A 20,342-nucleotide genomic window follows, 5' to 3' on the forward strand; every position below is an offset into this window, starting at 1 on the left:
TTGTATGCTATAGCAAATATTAATAACAGTTGAAATAATTTCCCTATGAATGGGGATACAATTAAGGAGTTTGAATGTATTTGTGGATCCATTATATCTGTGCAGAAATCTATGATTATTAGCACATACTTAGATCAATTTCTGTGTTTGTAAGATATATACCTTATCAATTATATTCCTAGTATTTGTAAACTAGGAATTGTATCAAACACCTGACTAGATGATAGATTACATGTTTCAAACCACAAATAACTGATTGACAAATAAGCCAATCAAAATAGAGTTAACACCATTCCCAACCACCAATCAAATGATGTTTCCCAAGAAGCAACAGGCAGTTCCAAGAAGGTTCCAGCCTATTTGCACTGTTCAGGTGACTCTGAGGGCACAGATAAACCTCCACGTCGTCTCAATAACTCTCAGAAAGAGTGCTAACAACCTGATGACTGCAAGGAATATAAATCCTTCCATCCTCCACCATTCAGCCAGAATTGAAGAAGCTTCTTGGATGAGAAGCAAAACGTCTTCAAGGAAAAAGAAGTCCAGTTGCCTTTTGAAAAAGCACCTTTCCTTATCTAGTGATCTGCCTTGAGTTGGTGGGGTCAAAGTCTCCTGCTAAATTACTGCCTACTGCTTGGTGGGGGTTTGTTGCATAGTCTGGCCATAACTGGGCTTAGTACGACTGAAACACAAATGTAATAAGTGTGTCCAGTTATGCTGTTCTGGATGCATCTGTGGTACTCAAGAATCCAAATGTAGTAGACATTTAGTCTACAAATACAAGAGGCCAATATTATAAGACCTTACAGAAAGATAAGGTAAAGGTAAAGGTTCCCCTCGCACGTATGTGCTAGTCGTTGCCGACTCTAGGGGGCGGTGCTCATCTCCATGTCAAAGCTGAAGAGCCAACGCTGTCCGAAGACGTCTCGTGGTCATGTGGCTGGCATGACTCAACGCATGGAACACTGTTACCTTCCTACCAAGGTGGTCCCTATTTTTTCTACTTGCATTTTTACGTGCTTTCGAAACTGCTAGGTTGGCAGAAGCTGGGACAAGTAACGGGAGCTCACCCCGTTACGCAGCAGCACTAGGGATTCGAACCACCGAGCTGCCGACCTTTCAATCAACAAGCTCAACATCCTAGCCCCTGAGCCACCGCGTCCCCTTACAGAAAGATAAACTTCCACAATTACCATCAATGGGATAAAAAAGACATCAGAATTGCCCATCAAAAGTAGGAAGCCTGCCTCCACAACTGTGACTCTTTCTAACAGAAGCAGGGATAGTCATAAACCCTATAAATGCCAAACAAAACACTCAAAACTATTAAAATGAACAAGCAATGTATTACCATTGTGGCACTCAGAAGACAGTTGGCAGGAGCCCCATTGCTTCATACAGAATGCTGCAAAAAGCAGAGCTTGCTCCAAAATCTCAAGCACGGGAACATTCCAGTGCCACAGGCACCAATGTTATATTTTAATCACAGAAATCATATTAAACAATACAGGGTATTGTCTTCTGACTATCATTTCAGAAATTTAGAATGTTTCAAACTAGCGATACCTAATCATGCAAACATATTAATAATACTGAAATAAATATTTTATACCAGAGAAGCACCTCAGGTTGCAGGTTTGTATATATCCCACAAAAGTTTGGATATAAACCATAAAGGTTTCAATAATTGTCAACAAAGTATAATACATTAAAAATGGTAATTAAATAAGTAAATAACTTGAAAATAATGAGTGATATGTAAATTATACGTTTATCTTTATCTATAAATTAGTTTAATTTTTCTCTTTACCCTACCCACTAGATTTTGATATGTAGCTCGGTAAGTACAATCTTATGCATCCCTACTTTAAACTGATTTTTGTTTTAATTACCTGTCCATTGCACGGTCACGCATTCTATCCCTTTGCCTCTGTTTCTCTTTTCTTTGTTTTGCCTCTTCATCATCATCACCGCCATCACCAGTTGCTACAGAAAGTTATATTTAAGAGGCAACATTTGTTTTAGAATGATTTTTTTTAAAAATCTACATATCCTCTTTGACCTCTATGCTGATAATCTTGTGGGAATATTATTAAGAAAGAATTACCACAATTTCATGTCTAATGTAATTTAAAACATTTATTTATACATCATAGACTCAGACACATACGCAAAGTCTTAACACAAATACAAAACTGACCTAATTTGGCTAATCTGAAAAGATAAGCCACTTCAGACCTGTTTAATACCTGGATGGGAGATCACCAGGAAACAGCAGGGCTGTTCATTAGGCTGAGAAATCAAAGTAAACATGTAATGAAAGATGGCAGTATAATGTAGTAGTTAAGGTGTTGGATTAGAAGCAGGAAAAACCTAGTCCACACACAGTCAGAGAAAATTTATAGGTTGCTCTCTTTTTCAGACCAACCTATCTCACAGGATTTTTGTGCAGAAAAACAAATGGGAGGACTTTTTTTTTTTTGCCACTGAGCTTCTAAGTGAAAGACAAGTTACAACTCAGTTATTCAATCTTACTGACAAGGAAAATTACATATTTGAATTTATGATGCCAGTAGGAGCTGAATCACTCAAAGGTGCTTCAATTTTGATAAACTAACAACAAATAAAATACTGATTTCAGTTCTTCTGAGGTGTTGCTTATAAGCATTTAGGGCAGAACTCACCAACTATTTTGGAACAATAGGTGCATGTAGAATTTTAAGAACAAGATAGGGGAATGTTCCCATGGACAAAGTTGCCACTTTAAAAACATTCATTAGCTCAGTAATTCTCTAAGCACTGCCACTTATCATTTTATTTTCTAAGAGCACCTCTGGGATTTATAGGGGAAGTCAGATATTAATGGAAATATGGATTGTTCCTGAGGCTGATGGTTGTCACCTAGATTTTTTTCAATTAAAATAATCTAAAAATATAAAACTAGATGAAGAAGGAAGCTTCCAAGGTACATGTTCAAGTTTTATAGATATCTGGTGTATTATTACAATAGTAACCTTCTAGGTTTAATGAGGCCACGGCTGTGGTTTAGATAAAAAGACAATTACTATATTCTAATAAACTAAAATGAAATCTTGACTGAGCAGCCTAATTGAGGGAAAGTGAAATGTGTTATTGGAGAATCTCACTGAATTAAACAGAGGGCATTGCGGAGATCTGTATTGTTTGTGGATGTCATTATACCAATGACACTAGACACAGCAGACATTTGTTTCACTGAATCCAGTTTGTTATATCAAGAGCTGGTAAACCTATACAAGAATTGTACAACTCGTATATTTATTCACAATATAATTTATTCAATTATTTTAAAAAAATCTGCATTCTAAGCAGGAAAGCATAGATACTAGAATGCTATCCCCAAAGAAATAATAGTAGTTCAGTCTAAACTTAATTTATGTTTCCAAGTGAAAAGAAACATAGGTCTTTCAATTGCATCTATATATCTTACCCTACTTTTTCTTTTGAGAGCTTCAGTGCCTCCTTTATACTCCTTTAAAAAAAGAGAAGGAAGAAGCAACATATTAATTCTACAGTTATAGAGGAATTTATATAAAGTGTGTTAACAATGATTTCTTATAATGATTGAAAAATGTTTACCAGAAATACAACTTCTGAAAATCCAACTTTAAAGGCAGAATTTGTAAACAACTTTCTACAAGAAGGCCGACAAATAAATAGACTGATTTTATCAATTCAAATATAAACAACATATTCATTTATTTCAACTAGAGATTATATCCTGCATAGTTCTTCAAACTATAGCCTCTTCTATTTGAAGATGTATTCATTCCAGCAAGCATTGTAAAAATTCAGAAACAAGATAAGCAGCCCATATTTAAAAATTATGGAAAGCGCAATTGGACTTTCTGGGCAGCAGGTAATTCAAAACTAATGGAAGGAAGGAATTTCAGGATTCACATGTGCTCTTTTCAAGCATGCTTTGCAGAGAAAATAATATTAAGCTCAATCTGCATTTAGGGCACATGTAGCACAATTGTCTCATAATTGGAAATGACAATGTGGACATGAGACAAAAAGTCTCTTTTCAGATAAATGAACTATACTGACAGTGCTGGTTATATGCAGACGATGGGAGGCAACCATGAAATTATCTTCACTATTACATTCATTTTCTCAGGAGGCAATAATGCTTGCTGTATCCTACAATGATTTGACTTCTGGCTGTTAGACAAGCCTTTGCTGACCTAATGAGAGGATGGGAGACAAATATTTTTCTGAAAATGAGTTGATGATTGGATTTATATCCCGCCTTTACTTTGTATCATTTTAGGTACTGTAGATAATGATGCTATCTCAAGCAGCTGATCCAGCTGTTTTCTCAGTGGCCCAGAGCAACATGGTACAACTTTTCACCTCTGGAGACAGAATGATTTTACACATGACTAGTAGCATTCTAAGAATGCACAAGAATTACAATTCCCAGCAAGCATAATTATAATCATGTTGTTTGGAATGTAAGAGTTGTAGCCTCAACACATCTGGGGGCTCTGCTTGATCATACAATCTTTGAAATTAGAATTCTAGAATAAGAAATTATCGTATGTGCTATGAAGAACAAATGTTTTCTTTTTAGTTTGTACTGAATTACAGATATCCTTTGCTTACTGACAGTAATTGGGGCCAGGTACTCCATTACTAAGTGACATATTGTAAAGAGCAATGTCATGTGACCGCATCAACATATGATGGCAGTTCTCGGTGTCCCACCTGCCATCATTAGGCGAATTATGCACCAATCACGTGTGGTCACATTAACACCATTTGCAACCTCTTGCTGGATTCCGCACTGAATTTGTTTGCAAAGTCTGGTGGTGAAGTTTGCAAATAATGAAGACATGATTGTGGAACACAGTGACATTATTACGAGCCAGTTGCCAAGTGCATGAATTACAATCACATCACCGTAGGGACTGTGCAACAATCACAATGAGGACCAATTGTAACCCCGCCCCCCCCCGTTCAGTGCCAGTATCACTTTGAACAATCGCTGGACAAGTGATACTATATAAATGAGGACTATCTTTATATTTTTGGGACATTAAATCTCTTAAGAAACAAAATCTTTAAAGAAATAAAAATGGAAAATTGCACTGTTATAATTGTAATTGTTTTTGAAACCGCATATGGCCCATGATGAACATACTGTATATTTTTCATATTTGTTCTATGAATAGAATAATTCATACAAAATTTATACTAGTTTTAGATTCAAAGACATGTCAGAAAACAACTATTTTACAAAAAATATTCTCTTATTTGGGACAGATACTTACACCTTTATCTCCTTCTGCTGACTTGTCTTCTTCACCATCATCTGTCAATACACAAGATATAAAACCACTGTAAATGCATGGATTCTATTCTTCAACAGTCCAAACAATATCAGTTTAAAGCAATAGTACCATTATTTCTCACTCACTGATTAACAACTGCACAAGATCTCTTTTCTGAATTATTTTCATCTAGATATGAAAAATTAAAATTATTAAAAAATGACTAAATTAAAAAAAATGACAGTGATGTGAATTCCTGAGTTTCAGAGAAGCATTTCTACTGAATGTGGATGTTGCCAAGATATGTTATAATAAATTAGAAGCTAGGTATTAGGATCAGCAAATAATGCATCCAGATCTCAAAATAAATTGAATGTTTACCATTGTCAGAGTCATCTCTTTCACTTTCTGTCTTTGCCTGCTTGCTGTCAGGTTCCTCTCCACTTTGGGGTTGTTTCCGCTTGTATAACCCGCCTTCATTATCTGAACGCCCACCCAGACGACCACGAAAAGCTCTCCTCTTGGGCTAGGGACAAGTTGAACAAAACATTCTTGGCCCATTTATTAATGACAGCAATGTACCAGAGAAGATTTTAAGAATGCTTCTTGCTATTTCTTGCTGACCCTATCAACATCATTTCCGACGAAAAATTTAAAAATTGCAAGGAAAGACAAAAAATAAGCTGGTATGCATTTGACAATGCAAAAATGATAAGACTATCACAACTTTCTTAGTTACTAAGGTAATCTGTTTTATAGTTATTAAAATAGTTATGAGAGTACCCAGTATTAGCATGTTAAACTTACTCTGCCACGTGTTCTGCCGAATCCATAGGGCATGTTCCCAGGAATCCTTCCCATTCCTTGCATTCCCATCATGCCATAATCATAATCCCCATAGTTGCCATACTCTCCATAGTCTCCATAGTCTCCATAATCACCATAATCCCTATACTCAGGGACAAGTGCTCGAGAAAAGAGTGATGGAAGCCTGTTGGGTCCAGGTCCTCCCATATTCCTCCCGCCCATGTAATTCATTTCATTCCAGTGTGTAGACAGCCGTTCTGTACTTGAGGGCATGAAGTGGTCACGATTGAAAGTGTTTGGACGACCTCGATTTTGGACCCTCCCTCTAACAAAACCATAGTTGTTTCCTCTGTTACCAGGTTGATCTCTGTGGTTACCAGGACCATCATAGTGACTTCCAAAAGTATCATTCCGATCTAATCCAACTTCATTATAATCATAGCTGGTTCGGTACAGATCACGGTCAGGAACTGCGGCTCTAGAGTCGTATGATTCAAAAGACTCAAATCTGAAAGAGCTGTATCACAAGTAAAGAATCCAGTCAGTAGCTAGGAGAGATATTAAAGAACTACCAATTCCCATGTTGGGGATGTCAGTTTAGTTGTAACAATACAGTCTATTGAGCTGAATATCTGTCATACATGCAGAAATCCACAGCCATCACACTGACAGGTTGTGAAGTAGTTAGGCTAGGAATGAACTACACCTGAGAGGCCAGAGCCTCTAAGCAGTCAGAATTGATAACATGGGCAAAACAGATCCGTCATCTGATGTATTGGACAACAGTTTTATACCCTTTATAAGATTTATGAGTAAACATGCCATGTTTTTATCAGGGGCTCATGGTAATGAAACTTTGAGGAGACCCAAACTCATCGATAGCCTCACATTGCAATGAACAAGGACGTACATTCAATTTCACAGCTGCTAAGATAGTTGGCCATGCAATTACAAAGATAGCCAGGGAACTGATTGACACCTGGGAAATGGGGGCCCTTGTCATTCAACAGGAATGCTAATTTACCACCAGCTTATCAGGTACTTAGGAGCGGAGAGATTGGCAGCTCAAGGAAACAACAGCCAATTGCCAGCCATTAACGCACCATTCAACCAATAGGAAGGCACCACATAAATATAATTCATAGAGCAACCCAAAGCATGTATTACAATAGAGAGAAGTTCCCTGAAGATGTTATAGCACAAGTCTGAAAGCTTGGAAAAGTAAACCTCTGGTCCTGGTGACTGACTCAGACTGGATCTTGATCAAAGCAGTATACAGAACACTCTATCTCCGCATTTTGCCCCATAACTATCCTGATAGGTTGGACTGAAGTTAGTATCCATCCAATGCAAGCTTCCAGGCTTACTTTGGACGTTGCAACACCTTTTCCACTACACCATTCTGGCAGTTTGATCCCCCACCCCCGGGTTGCTACCAATTTTTCTGTTGCTGACATCTGAAGTGTCGGAAAGGAAGGTCTATAACCAAGAAATCCACTCAAATAGATTATTTCCTCTTTCCCACAATTTTCTTATTTTAAAATATTATATAATATTTAATTTTTTAAAAAAATACCTGGGTAGCAACTTTAAGAAGACCATTATTCTAAAGGGCTGTAATGATTTACCCGGAGAAGCAGGACACTACTTACTACATGTTGAAGCAGTGCAATAATTCAGATTTGATTTGGAAAAGGCACTTAAAAAAGTGCAAGACGGCAATCTCAAAACCAGTTATGTGACTCATTATTAAAGTTGTATAATCAATTATCAGTTCAGCATTTGCACTCCAATCATTATGAAACACTTCTAAATCAAGCCTGAAGCACTATATCACTGTAATAGAGAAGGGGCATTGGTCTTACCCGATACTCTCCTCATTGGGTGGAGATAGCATCTGGGAATGGGTTGACCTCACCTGCTAGCTGATTGGACTGAGTCTGTCAGAGCTGTGAGGACATGCCTCCCTTACCAACAGTCCCCAGTTCTTGGCGAAGATGAAGTGACAGAATGGACATGTCTTGTTTGAAGGTTCCCCCCTTTGGACCCAGGACCAGATGGTCTTAAGGGTGGGGCTGGATGCTATCTCCACCCAATGAGAAAGAGCATGTCAGGTAAGACCAACACCCCTTCTCCATTGTGGTGGAGATAGCATCCAGGAATGGGACATACCAAAGCTGGCTTGTCCTAGGGGTGGGACGCAGTCTGGTCCGAGGTTCCCTGATCAGAATGGACCCTCTAGAGGACTCACCTGCCAAAGGCTGCTTCAGCCGAGGCGAAGGAGTCCAGTTTGTAATGTTTCATGAAAGGGAATGGAGAGGACCATATAGCTGCTCAACAAACCTCCTCAATAGAGGCTTGTATCGCCCACGCTGCTGTTGTGACCACACTCCTAGTGGAATGGGCTATTACCCTCTGAGGCAATGGAAGGGCCTGAAGTTCATAGGTCTTGGCGATGCACACCCAAATCCAGCAGACTATGGTTGATGGAGTGACCTTGTTGCCTAGGGTAGAAGGCTGGAACAACACAAAGAGCGACTCTGTCTTCCTGAAGGAGGAAGTCCTCTTAATATAAATGCGGAGGGCACTCCTCACGTCCAAGGTGTGCCACTTCTTCTCCAGGGCATGGACTGGGCCCAGACAGAAGTCAGGCAGTATAAGTTCCTGAGCCCTGACCAGTTCACCTTGGGGACAAAGGAAGGGTCCAACCGCAAGATCACCCTGTTTGGATAGAAGATACAGAGGTCCTTCCTGACAGAGAGTGCCACAAGCTCTGAAATCCATCTAGCTGATGAGATGGCTATCAGGAATACCACCTTGCAGGTTAGGAAGTGCAGTGTGGCCGATCTGAGTGGTTCAAATGGGGCCTTGTTCAGTGAATGAAGTACCTTGGTCAGGTCCCATGTAGGGTACCTGTGAATCACTGGAGGCCGTAGGTTTGTTGCGCCCCTAATGAACCTGCGCATGGTTGGGTGATGAGAGAGGGACTCCAGATCCCCGCAAAAAAGGACCAAGGACAGGCAGCCACATGACGATGGGTAGTGTTGGGCAATAGCTCCTTGTTAAGACCCTCCTGGAGGAACTCCGGTATCTGTGGCACGGATACCAATGCCAGGTTCAAACCCGACCTGGAGCACCAGGAGCAGAATGCTTTCCAAGTTGCATAATATATGCGACTGATGGAAAGTCTCCTGGAGGTCTGTATCGTCTTGATCACCTTGAAGGAGTAATTGTCCTGGCTCAAAAATTTCCCCTCAAACACCAGCCAGTCAGTTGGAGCCACTGTGGGTCCAAGTGGACCAAGGCTCCCTGGCTGAGGGAGTTTCTGTCCGATAGTATCCTTCAAGGTCTGGCCACTGACAGGTTGACCAGGGTCACCTGGGCCAGTGGGGTGCAAGGAGCAGCACCTTCGGCCTTTCCACCAATACCTTCTGGATCACCTTCGGGATGAAGGGAAGAGGAGGAAAGGAGTAGATACGTTCCCGGGCCAAGGACTGCAAAGAGCATTGATCCCCTCCATCCCCGGTACCACAAACCTTGTGAAGAATCTGGATAGTTGAATGTTGTCCTGAGTGGCGAAGAGGTCCACGGCTGGCCGTTCAAAGCACTCCGTCAGCTCCTGAAACAAAATTGGATGCAGGCACCACTCTGAGTGGTCGACTCTGGCCCTGCTGAGATAGTCTGCCTGCACATTTGCCACTCTGAAAATATGCCCTGCCCTGAGAGACAGGTGATGCCTCTCCACCCAGAGGCATAGTTGTTCTGCCTCTTGCATAAGGGACCTGGAGTGGGTTCTCCCTTGGCAGTTTATATGAAACTTAGTGGCCACATTGTTGGTCAGGATTAAGATTTGTCTGTCTGACACCATGTCCTGAAACCGTGTGAGAGCCAAGTGAACTGCCCTGAGTTCCAGCCAGCTTATATTGAGGTCCAGTTCTGCCTGAGACTACTGCCCTTGAACCATCCTGGCTTGGAGATGGGGCCCCCAGCCAAAACGACTGGTATCTGTAGTAACAGTCAGGCGGTTTGGTTCCTTGAATAGACTCCCAACTGAAATTGCCTGGGAAGTCCACCACTGGAAAGAGTGGATCCACGCCTGGCAGAACCCTGACCTTGGATGGTGAATTGCTTCTGCCTGTCCTTTGATAAGGCAGGAGAAACCACTGAAGGTCCTGGCGTCCAGGCGGGCCCAAGGAATGACGGAAATACAGGAAACCATCTTGCCCAGGAGCTGCAAGAGAAAGGCCAGGGGAACTGTACGCTTTCTTCTGAAACGACTTACTAATTCCTTTAGATTCGTCTGGCGATCCTGGGAGAGGTAGACCTTGCATGCTAGAGTGTCTATTACTGCTCCTAAATGGAGCAAATGGTTTGACTTGCTTGCATTTATGGAAAACCCGTGGTACTAGAGCACCTGGATGGTGATCCTCAGGTCCTCTCCTCTCACCTGGGGGCCAGAGGAGGACTGTATCAGGATATTGTCCAGGTAGCACTGGACACGCACATCTCCGGGCTCCAGGAAGAGCCCGGAGATGTGCCACTAACATAGCTAACGAATTCGTGGACATCCTTGGCGCCGATAGGCCAAAAGGCAAGGGCCTGTACTGGAAGTGTCAGCCAGCGTAATGAAAGTGGCGATATTGTCTATGCGCTGGTAAAATGGAGACATGCAGATAGGCTTCTGTCAAGTCTATTGAGGTGAGGAAGTCACCCTCTCTGACGCATTCCAGACTGTAGTGGACTGTAGTGACTGCATCTTGAACCTCCTGTAGATTAGTACGTGGTTCAGATGTTTCAGGTCCAGAATTGACCTTCACCCCCCAAGGCCTTTGGGATTACAAAGAGGATGGAATAGAAGCCCATCCCCTGTTGGTTCCCTGGAACTGGCTGGATTGTGGGAATGTCCAACAGATGTTGAATTGCGGTTTCCATGAGGACCCTCTTCAACTTGTCCCTTGAAATGGGACAACGAATGAAAAACCTCAGAATGTGGAGAGGAATTCTAGGGAGAGGCCCGACCGAACCGTCTCCAGGACCCAGGTATCTGTGATAATATCTTCCCAATACCTGGCAAATATAGCCAGATGGCCCCCAATGGGAGGGTTATCGTTTCAGTCATTTTGAGCATCTAAATGAACAACTTCCTCCCCCCTCGAAAGGGCCACTTGCTCTGAAATTGCCTGTTTCTATCTGACCAGTCCTGGTGCTGCTCTTGCCTGGGGATGTAGGGCCTCTGGCAATGTGGAATCCCTGCCCCTGAGTCCGTCGTCCAAAAGGATGAGTGGCGAACATACGATGTACAGTAAAATTTGCCTCATCTAGAGCAGGATGGCATGATATTCCTTTTGTCTCTCAACTCTACTAAGATGGTATCCAGAGCTTATTCCCTGTGAAAGGGCCAAGGCTAGCCTCCACTTATGATGAGAGTCTGCCTGCCATTGACAAAGCCAGAGCAGTCTGTGCGCTGTTATGGAGGACCCGACCCCCTGGCTCTGGAGGCGCTGTTATGGAGGACCCGACCCCCTGGCTCTGGAGGCAAACTTGGCTGCGTTAAGTGTGGCATCTGCAGAGAACTCTGCTACAGCCACAAGTTTATTAATGTCCTGGTGCCTTTTCACATCGCCTGCCGGGATCCTCCCCTGCAGCTGGCGAAGCCAAATTAATGAGGCCCGGTTGAAAAATGAGGTGGCCGTAGAAGCTTTGACCGCCCAGGCTGTAGCCTGATGGGTCATTTGGAGCATTTGCTCCACTCTTTTATCCTCTTCCTTCAGGGACTCCTCGGGATCGCCAGGTATGGCAGAAGAGGATTGCAGAGCAGCCACAGGTGCATCCACTGCCGGGATCTGGAGCACCCTAGTGAGCTCTGGGCCCACATTGTAGAATCTCCTTTTAGAGAAGGAAGGATTGGGGCCAATCCAGGAGAAGCCCATTGTCTCTGGACCACGTCAATAAACATTTGTGGTGAGGGGATTACCTCAGCTACCATGTTCTGTTCAGGGAAGAGAGGTTCAGCGATATCAGCTGAACCCAAAGCTGAATCTGAATGATTGTTCCCAGACGGGTCGAATTCCTAGACTTAAAAGAGAAGGGACTTGAATAGGGTGGGATGGAATAGCCTGTAAAAACAGGCTGGTCCGGTGTCAGTCCATCATCTTCAGAGAGCTCCATGTCCCATTGCCCTTCCTCGTCAGAGAGTGATGACTGGCTCCTCAGAGAGTGACGACCTGGGAGGTAGCGGGGAACTAGGGCTCTGGAAAGGTTGGGAACTTCCCTGGGAGTTGGTCCAGCAGGTCCAGTCCTGGATCTAGAGAGAATCCAGATGTTATAGAACAGTGATGGAAAACCTTTTTGCCATTGCGTGCCAAAACCAAGAAAAACAGGAGAGGGAGGTCGCATGCATGCACGTGTGCCCACACCCATAATTCAATGCCCCCCCCATTCCCCCCACCCCCTGCACATGCACACGATGCCCCTGCTCCCCCATGCCTGCACGTACAATCCCCCGCGCCCCATTTTGGGCCTAGCAGGCCTCCCTGAAGCCTCTAGAGGCCGGAAACAGCCTGTTTCTGGACTTCTGGTAGGCTTGTTTTTCACCCTCCCAGAGCCATTGCATGAGCCCTGTACTTACCTGGCATCCAAAACGGGCTGTATGAAGACCCCTGGGAAGGGAGGGGTGGCATGGGTGGGGCCAGCCAAAAATTATCTGGCTGGCGTGTGCACGCGGTGGAGGTGACCTAGGGCAATGGTTCGCGTGCCCACAAAGATGTCTCGGCGTGCCACCTGTCGCACACATGCAATAGGTTCACCATCACGGTTATAGAAGGCGCCCGTCTGGTCTGCTGCATTCCAGCAGCTATGCTCTGTCTGATGGCATCTGCAATGATCAGTTGCATATTGATGGAAAGCTCAGGCACTGGCCCCTCCTCTGAGCACACCCCGCTGCTTTGAGTGTGAATGTTGCTTCAGCAACAGGCCTGGCCTTCTGAGAAGGTTGTTTCCAAGCTCCTGTAGCTGCAGGCAGATTTGGAAGGGAACTCCAGAAGGCATTTGGGTGTCTGGAGGTGAAATCTGCTCTCCAGTTCCCTCTGGTGGCCATTCTTTTGGGTGCAGCCTGCTGGCTGGGCTTGGTTCACATTGTAAAACCAATGGTTGATCTCCGTTGCAGCGAGAACCAGCCCTGATACCCTTGGAGGGTGCTTGCAGGCTTCCTTGGGCAGCCTCTCTGCCCCTTGGCGCACAGCTTCTCCAGGGCTTTATCCCTCCTGTGCACATCCTTCTCGGCCGCCTTGGAGGTCTTATGAGTGAGCACGGGCCCTTTTTTACTGCACGATGCGCTCTCCGCTGCCAATGCAGTCAATGGAGTCGACCCAGTGCTGTGGGGAACAGCCAGTGAGTCCCTGGTCCCGGCGGCCTTCCCATCGTGGTCGCAAGCCACTGCCATCTTTTTATGGTATTTTAGGCAGATTCACTCATTGAAGAGCTCTGCTGTCTGTTCGGTCTCCGAAATATCAGAGTATGCCCGGGAAATGGGCAGGGCTCTAATTCCCTGCAGAAGCCTCAGGGAGGAGGCTAGGATCCTTGCTAATAAGCGCCCCTGTGCGCGAAAGCTTGGCATCCATTTTCACACCCTTTTTAAAAGGACTTGGCTTTCCTGTCAGCTCCAGCTCCTGCAGGTTCCAGCAGCACAGGGCAAAGGCTTTTCATGCTGGGCAACTGAATAGGAGTACAAGGCTCCTTTAGCACGTTTGAGACTGAAGTGGTTAGCGGAGTGGAGCTAGGCTTGTTGATGCTGCCAAGTGCCTGATGATCCATCAGGCTTCAGCGGGCTTGAGCTGAAGCACTTCATGCTGGAACGCTTGGTGGCTCCACCCATCAGACCGGGAGTCAGCCAGATGAAAAAGATCAGTTGCTCGCAACAGAAATCCAAGAATCCAACCTCAAAGGGATGGAGTAGTTTTTGACACGTCTGTCCTAGCTGAGGGACTGAGTCAAAAGCTGAGGGCCATTGGTAAGGGAAACGTGTCCTCACAGCTCTGACAGACTCAGTCCAATCAGTTAGCAGATGAGGTCAACCCATTCCTGGATGCTATTTCCACCACAATGAAGAAAGGAAGTTCCTATATCACTATATGAAATAGCAATTATTGCTTTCCTTGGAACAACCTAGCCTTCCATCAAAATAAATGTCATGGCTTTTTGGCGCTCTCTATGAGTGTGTATATGTGGTTTTCTTGGCAATATTTTTGGAAGTGTTTGGCCTTCCTAGGGGTGAAAAGATATGATTTGCCTGAGGTCACCTAGCTGCCTTCATTTGTAAGGCAGGACTAAAATTTAGCTTCCTGGTTTCCAGTCTGATATCTTTAAACACTATAACTAATTGGCTCTCTTTGGACTAATCTATGCAAAACAATTAATCTAGGCAAAACATTATCCCATCAGTTATTTTACTGCAAAACTCAAGTCTTAAAAATTGATAAAAAAATAAAATTTAAATCACCTTCCCTGATCTTCCATGCCTTCTCCAGCATTGCCACTGTTTTCCTTTGATAGCATATCCAAACGCTGGTTTATTTTTGCTATGATGGAATCAGAGTTTTCTGTCTCCATTGTTCCAGTATTGTAATTTACAACTGGCATACTAGTACCCATTGTCATGTCAGAAGCTTTAGAAGTATTCCAGGTAGTTGGGGGAACAGTAGCATCATAGTTATATGTGGAACTTGTGGTAGTACTACTGGCTTGAGCACCATAATAATCATAACCTTCATAACCTGGTTTAAAAAAAAGGTAAATATAGGTTGAACAATCAGCAAAAACAGAACCTAAAAGCTTGCACCTAAATTAATGGAAACCAACTCCACATCAAATGGCCGGAATAGCTCAGGCTGTTAGAGCCTGTTATTAGAACACAGTAGCCTGCAATTACTGCAGGTTCAAGCCCGGCCCAAGGTTGACTCAGCCTTCCATCCTTTATAAGGTAGGTAAAATAAGGACCCAGATTGTTGGGGGGGCAATAAGTTGACTTTGTAAAAATATACAAATAGAATGAGACTATTGCCTTATACACTGTAAGCCGCCCTGAGTCTTCGGAGAAGGGAGGGATATAAATGTAATTAAAAAAAATAAAAATCATACACACCTTCAAATACAACAGACAGAAATATTTATCAGCCTAATGCTGTTCGTTGTTTTAAGACCAGGGTCTGTGTTAAACGATATCCCACAGATGTACAGTATGAGGTAGAGATGATACTTTTAAAAATATAACTATCACAGAACTGTCATAAATGTTCATGAAAGAACATGCATAGCTTCTTGAAAGGAATTCAAAAGTAATGTTTGAAAATATTTTAGAAAAACTAGTGGAAGCTTGGAGCCAACTTCCAGTAGACATAGTGAGTCAGTTATCAGTAAATGAATTTAAGCATGCTTGGGATAAACATGTATCTATTATCCGACAAAAATTAATAAATAAATAAGTAAAACAATTAATAATTAAAAATAAATTAATAAAATGAAAACAAAAATGAAAAATTCAAAGGGCAGTTTTGATAGACCACTGGATCTTTTTCGAGCATCACTGTTCTGTGTTTCTAAGGATAAAATAAAAAATTATAAACTGAGTTCAGACACTCAGCCTTCTTGTCACCCCAGGACTTTTAAAATATTATTTTAGTGTAACAAAATAATCATATTTATTTGGAGCAATATTTATGGTCCGATATAAGTTTCAATGATTAGATTAGATTATAATACTTTATTGGCCAAGTGTGATTGGACACACAAGGAATTTGTTTTTGGTGCATATGCTCTCAGTGTACATAAAAAGATACATTTGTCAAGAATCATAAGGCACAACACTTAATGATGGTCATAGGGTACAAATAAGCAATCAAATCATTCTCAGAAACAATATAAATAGTAAGAATACAAGCAACAAAGTTACAGTCATATAGTCATAAGTGGGAGGAAATGGGTGATAGAACGATGAGAAGATTAATAGTAATGCAGACTTAGTGAATAGTTTGACAGTGTTGAGGGAATTATTTGTTTAGCAGAGTGATGGCGTTTGGGAAAAAACTGTTCTTGTGTCTAGTTGTTCTGGTGTGCAGTGCTCTATAGCGTCGTTTTGAGGGTAGGAGTTGAAACAATTTATGTCCAGGATGTGAGGGATCTGTAAATATTTTCACAGCCCTCTTTTTGACTCCTGCAATATACAGGTCCTCAATGGAAGGCAGGTTGGTAGCAACTGTTTTTTCTGCAGTTCTAATTATCCTCTGAAGTCTGTGTCTGTCTTGTTGGGTTGCAGAACAGTTATAGAGGAGCAGATGACAGACTCAATAATTCCTCTGTAGAACTGTATCAGCAGCTCCATAAGCTTCCTGAGTTGGCACAGAAAGAACAGAATACCTTAGGGGCGTATTGCACCTTTTGACAAATCCAGTAGACACCTGATGGGTCTGAAACTTTCCCAGAACCCACTGCCACACCTTTCCTTTGCCATCTTCTCCCCCACACCATTTTGGAATGCTTTCCAAATGTTTTATCTCATCATTCTGCACTGACAATTGCAATTTTTGAAAAGGATGCCTCCTTGGTGTAGTTCATTGATCTTATTTTACTATTAATACTTTGGGACAGAGTTCAAAATGAGAAAGACATGAACTTATGTAGCTTATATAGTAAAGTGGATGACACTTTATTTCTAAAAAAAAGGTGGGGAAATGCCTCAGATTCTTTTTCAGTGAAAAGCAAAACTTTGGAAAAGTAAGCAAAACACATACCTTGCCAACTTCCCATGTTCGTGGCATATGTACCTTAGTGAGACACAGAGACAAAGTTTATTTTTACCTTAAATACATCAAGATTTTTACTTAACAAATGTACATAGTTACTCATCTATCCAAAGAACAGAAATAAATATTTCAACTCGAAACTATAAATCAGTTAAAAAGAAATGGATAAAATTCCATTATTACAACCATACTAGGCCCAAATGCCACCAACATTATTTTGACTTTAGAGCCTGGGGAATTGCCAATATTCACAGGCTAACAGGGTCAGTGTTATTTGTAACTCCAGAGGGAGGCTACGTTACAAATTTTGCTTTGTCTTCTTGTGATGCTCTAGGCATCTGTTACGCAGCTTCATCTCCTGGTTCCTCTGAAAACCAGGGAACTCTCCAAGATAAACACACATAGAGAATCTGCATAAGCTCTATGTGGTCTAAGGCAGGGTCCCCAACCTCTGGGCCATGGCCCAATAGTGAGCTGTGAGCTGTTTGCAAATGGCAGATGAGAACGTGCACGTAAGTCATCTTCACTTGCACAAGCAGCAGGTTAGTGTGTGCACATGTGCTCCAATTGCGTGAGTGGCAGGCCACTTGTGAAAATGAAGCTGTGTGCGTGCTTGCCGGCCATTTGCTGAACCATCCCCTCTCCACCCTGCCGATCCCTAAACCCAGAAAAGTTGGGGAACTCTGGTCTAAAATGGCTGCTTTATAATTTCAAGCAATGGCTAAAATTTGGTGAAACTAAAAATCAGAGTTTTAGGAATTACCCCATATGCTTTCTGAAACCCCTTCAATCAACCTGATTAACTGGGCTTTCTTTCTTGCAGTGGGAATAGCTTGGAAAATTCACATTAGAATAAGTATGAAGTTATTCTTTTTTGTATCCCATGGTAAAAAAATTAGCATTAATATTATATATTAGACAAATCAGAAATTAACACTAGATTGATTAAAATTAGTGAAACAAATCATTTCACATTCTCCCTATATAAAAGATATTAAATGATTCATGTCATGAAGCAGCTGAATGTTTTTATTTTATATGAAATCAAAGCTTTAATTTATATAAATCTTGATAGAAATTAGTACAATAGAAAACTGATATAAACTATATTTAATCTAATAAGCCCGAAAGGAAATTACACTGTATATGCCTGTGAAAATATTCTCCTATTGAAAATTCATGCTATTAATATAATTATTTTGTGACTCATGTTTATTATCAACTTTCAGTTCAGCTATATTTATTTTCTTACCATGAGTATTGGTGTTGTCAGTGCCCCAAGAACTATAATCTGTAAAAGAAAAGTTTAATATATTAATAAATTTAAAAACTCCACAATATATTTCTAAAGATTTGCTCTGAATCATATATATCCATTCAGAGGTTTATCTTGAATACATTTTGTGTATCTGATAGGAACCAAGCCTTTGGTAAATTGTGTGTTTTCCATTGCTACCAATAAAATAGGAGAGAAAGAAATCAGGCTAAATGCCAAAGTTATACACACTGACTTACATTTTGTTCCATTTTCCGGAATTAATTCTGAAAGCAACATTATACATGGCCTACAAAATCTTCTTAAGCAGGAATTAAGAGTTATCTGAATTCAACTCTTTCAAATGTGTAAACTAAAAATACTGAAATATGGAACATTTTACTAAAAAAAAATATTTAGGTTCATATCATATAATACAGAGAAACAAATCCTTATCTGGAACCAAGATTTCTTATGAAAAGAACCAAAAACCCTTCTGAAAGGGACCAAAATAAACAATTTATTTCATACTAAATGAATATTTCAGAAAGGAAATACTTGAACATATAAAGCTAACATTATCTACTTTGTAGAGTTGTTTGCTTCTAAGTATTTCATCACCTGACTAGGTAATACTTGCAGTGTGGGTGTATTCTCTGTTTATGTACAAAAGCTTTCCCTGCTAATGTTGGGAAGGCTGTTGTTTTCTCCTTGGCAGTTCATTAGGTATTGTTTTCTGCCTATCTGCCTGGTGTTAATCTTCACTTATCTGAATGTTGGTTGCTATGGATGATGGGGTTTTGTTTCCTTCTTAGCTTTTTTATTTTCTTGTCCATACAATTGTTATTTTATTGTCAATACCCTAATCGTAGAAAAAACCACATCGGTACCAACACTGGTAGAGCAGGCTACTTTACATAAACAGGGAGCAAACCTAATACTCATTAGCACTGATGATGTTACTTAATTGGGTAATGAAATGTTTGCAAGCAAAGGACCAAGCTCCAAGAACATCAAGGATTCCAGAGTTCAACCCTGAGCTAAATATATTATCTTCTATTGGATTATGTACTTTATGTCAAGGCAATATGCTAAATAAAATTGCAACAGAATTGTGACACTGACATTTTCTATAAAAATAAATCAATTTCTTCTGAGAAATTAATGTACATTCAAAATTCAAATAGTTATAAATGTAACTATAAAAATTACTACTTTTGGTTCATTTAGTAACATTTGGTTCTCATTAACGTACTTCAGAACTAGCAAGCAAAAACTGTCCTATTCTTGGAAACTGCCAAGACAAATCCCTGCAGTTTTCTTGGTAAAGTATTTCAGAAGTTGTTTGATACTGCCCCTTTCCTAGGGCTAACAAAAAGTGACTAGCCCAAGACCACCTAGCTGGCTTTGCGCCCATGGTGGAACTAGAATTCACTGAGAGAGTGTATATATACACAAATATATAGGAGAGGCAGCAACTATCTCTTGGTCTTTTGAAAAAGAGTTAAAACATGGCTTTGCAGCCCCATGCCCAGAGGGCTGGCACCCTGAGAACACTCCCTTTACCTTTTTAACTAATTTTCAACAGAGTTCAATCATTCTTGCCTGCTTTTAAATTTTAATTTTTTAAAATTTTAAATTCCTATATGCTGTTTTATATTTTAACATTGTATACTGCCTCGAGTACTTCTCTGAGAGAGATAGGCAATTCAAAAATGTGAATTCCATCATATATACAGTGTGTATACACATACATTTGTTGCATTCTCTGGTATAACTATATTAGTTGTTACAAAAAAAATCACTAAAATAAAATGTAACAAAAAAATGGAAACAGTAGCAAGATTGAGAGTTCTGATTTTCTTACATTTTTAAACCCTTCTAGTCATTATGTAGTATCTTATAACACAGAATGCCTGACATCTTGGATTGCAATATTCAGCTAGCATCATACCTGACAAGAAGTTTGTGGAAGCTGTAGTACATGCATCTGGCAGGGACCCAGGTACTTGCTGTTGCTTTGGATACTAATCGGAGTTATTATGGTATAATGATTTCTACACTAGAAACCATTTTATCAGATGTTAAGATTCCACTTTATAGGAGGATTAAGTTTAGCATTCAAAACTACCATTTCTATATTCATGCTATACCTGTTTTATGTACTCT

General features: G+C 41.2%; 1 protein-coding gene across 7 annotated transcripts in view; it reads right to left on the reverse strand.

Annotated features, from left to right (window-relative positions):
* The window catches only part of AKAP8 (A-kinase anchoring protein 8), a 37,257-nt gene that overhangs the window by 15,360 nt on the left and 1,555 nt on the right, over window positions 1-20,342 (reverse strand). For 3 of the 7 annotated variants that reach the window (XR_009153953.1, XR_009153952.1, XM_058173957.1), the window contains exons 1-6: window positions 10,235-12,080; window positions 9,659-9,741; window positions 6,123-6,639; window positions 5,697-5,841; window positions 5,318-5,356; window positions 1,893-1,986 (exon numbers count right to left, since the gene is read on the reverse strand). Coding sequence is in view for 5 of the 7 variants with exons in the window: in XM_058173957.1 (XP_058029940.1) it covers window positions 1,893-1,986; window positions 5,318-5,356; window positions 5,697-5,841; window positions 6,123-6,639; window positions 9,659-9,741; window positions 10,235-10,690 (1,334 nt within the window). In the remaining 2 variants the exon portion in view is untranslated. The other 4 variants (XM_058173956.1, XM_058173958.1, XM_058173955.1 and 1 more) reach the window with 4 other exon arrangements.

This window comes from Ahaetulla prasina, chromosome 2, assembly GCF_028640845.1.
Source record: "Ahaetulla prasina isolate Xishuangbanna chromosome 2, ASM2864084v1, whole genome shotgun sequence".
NCBI lineage: Eukaryota > Metazoa > Chordata > Lepidosauria > Squamata > Colubridae > Ahaetulla > Ahaetulla prasina.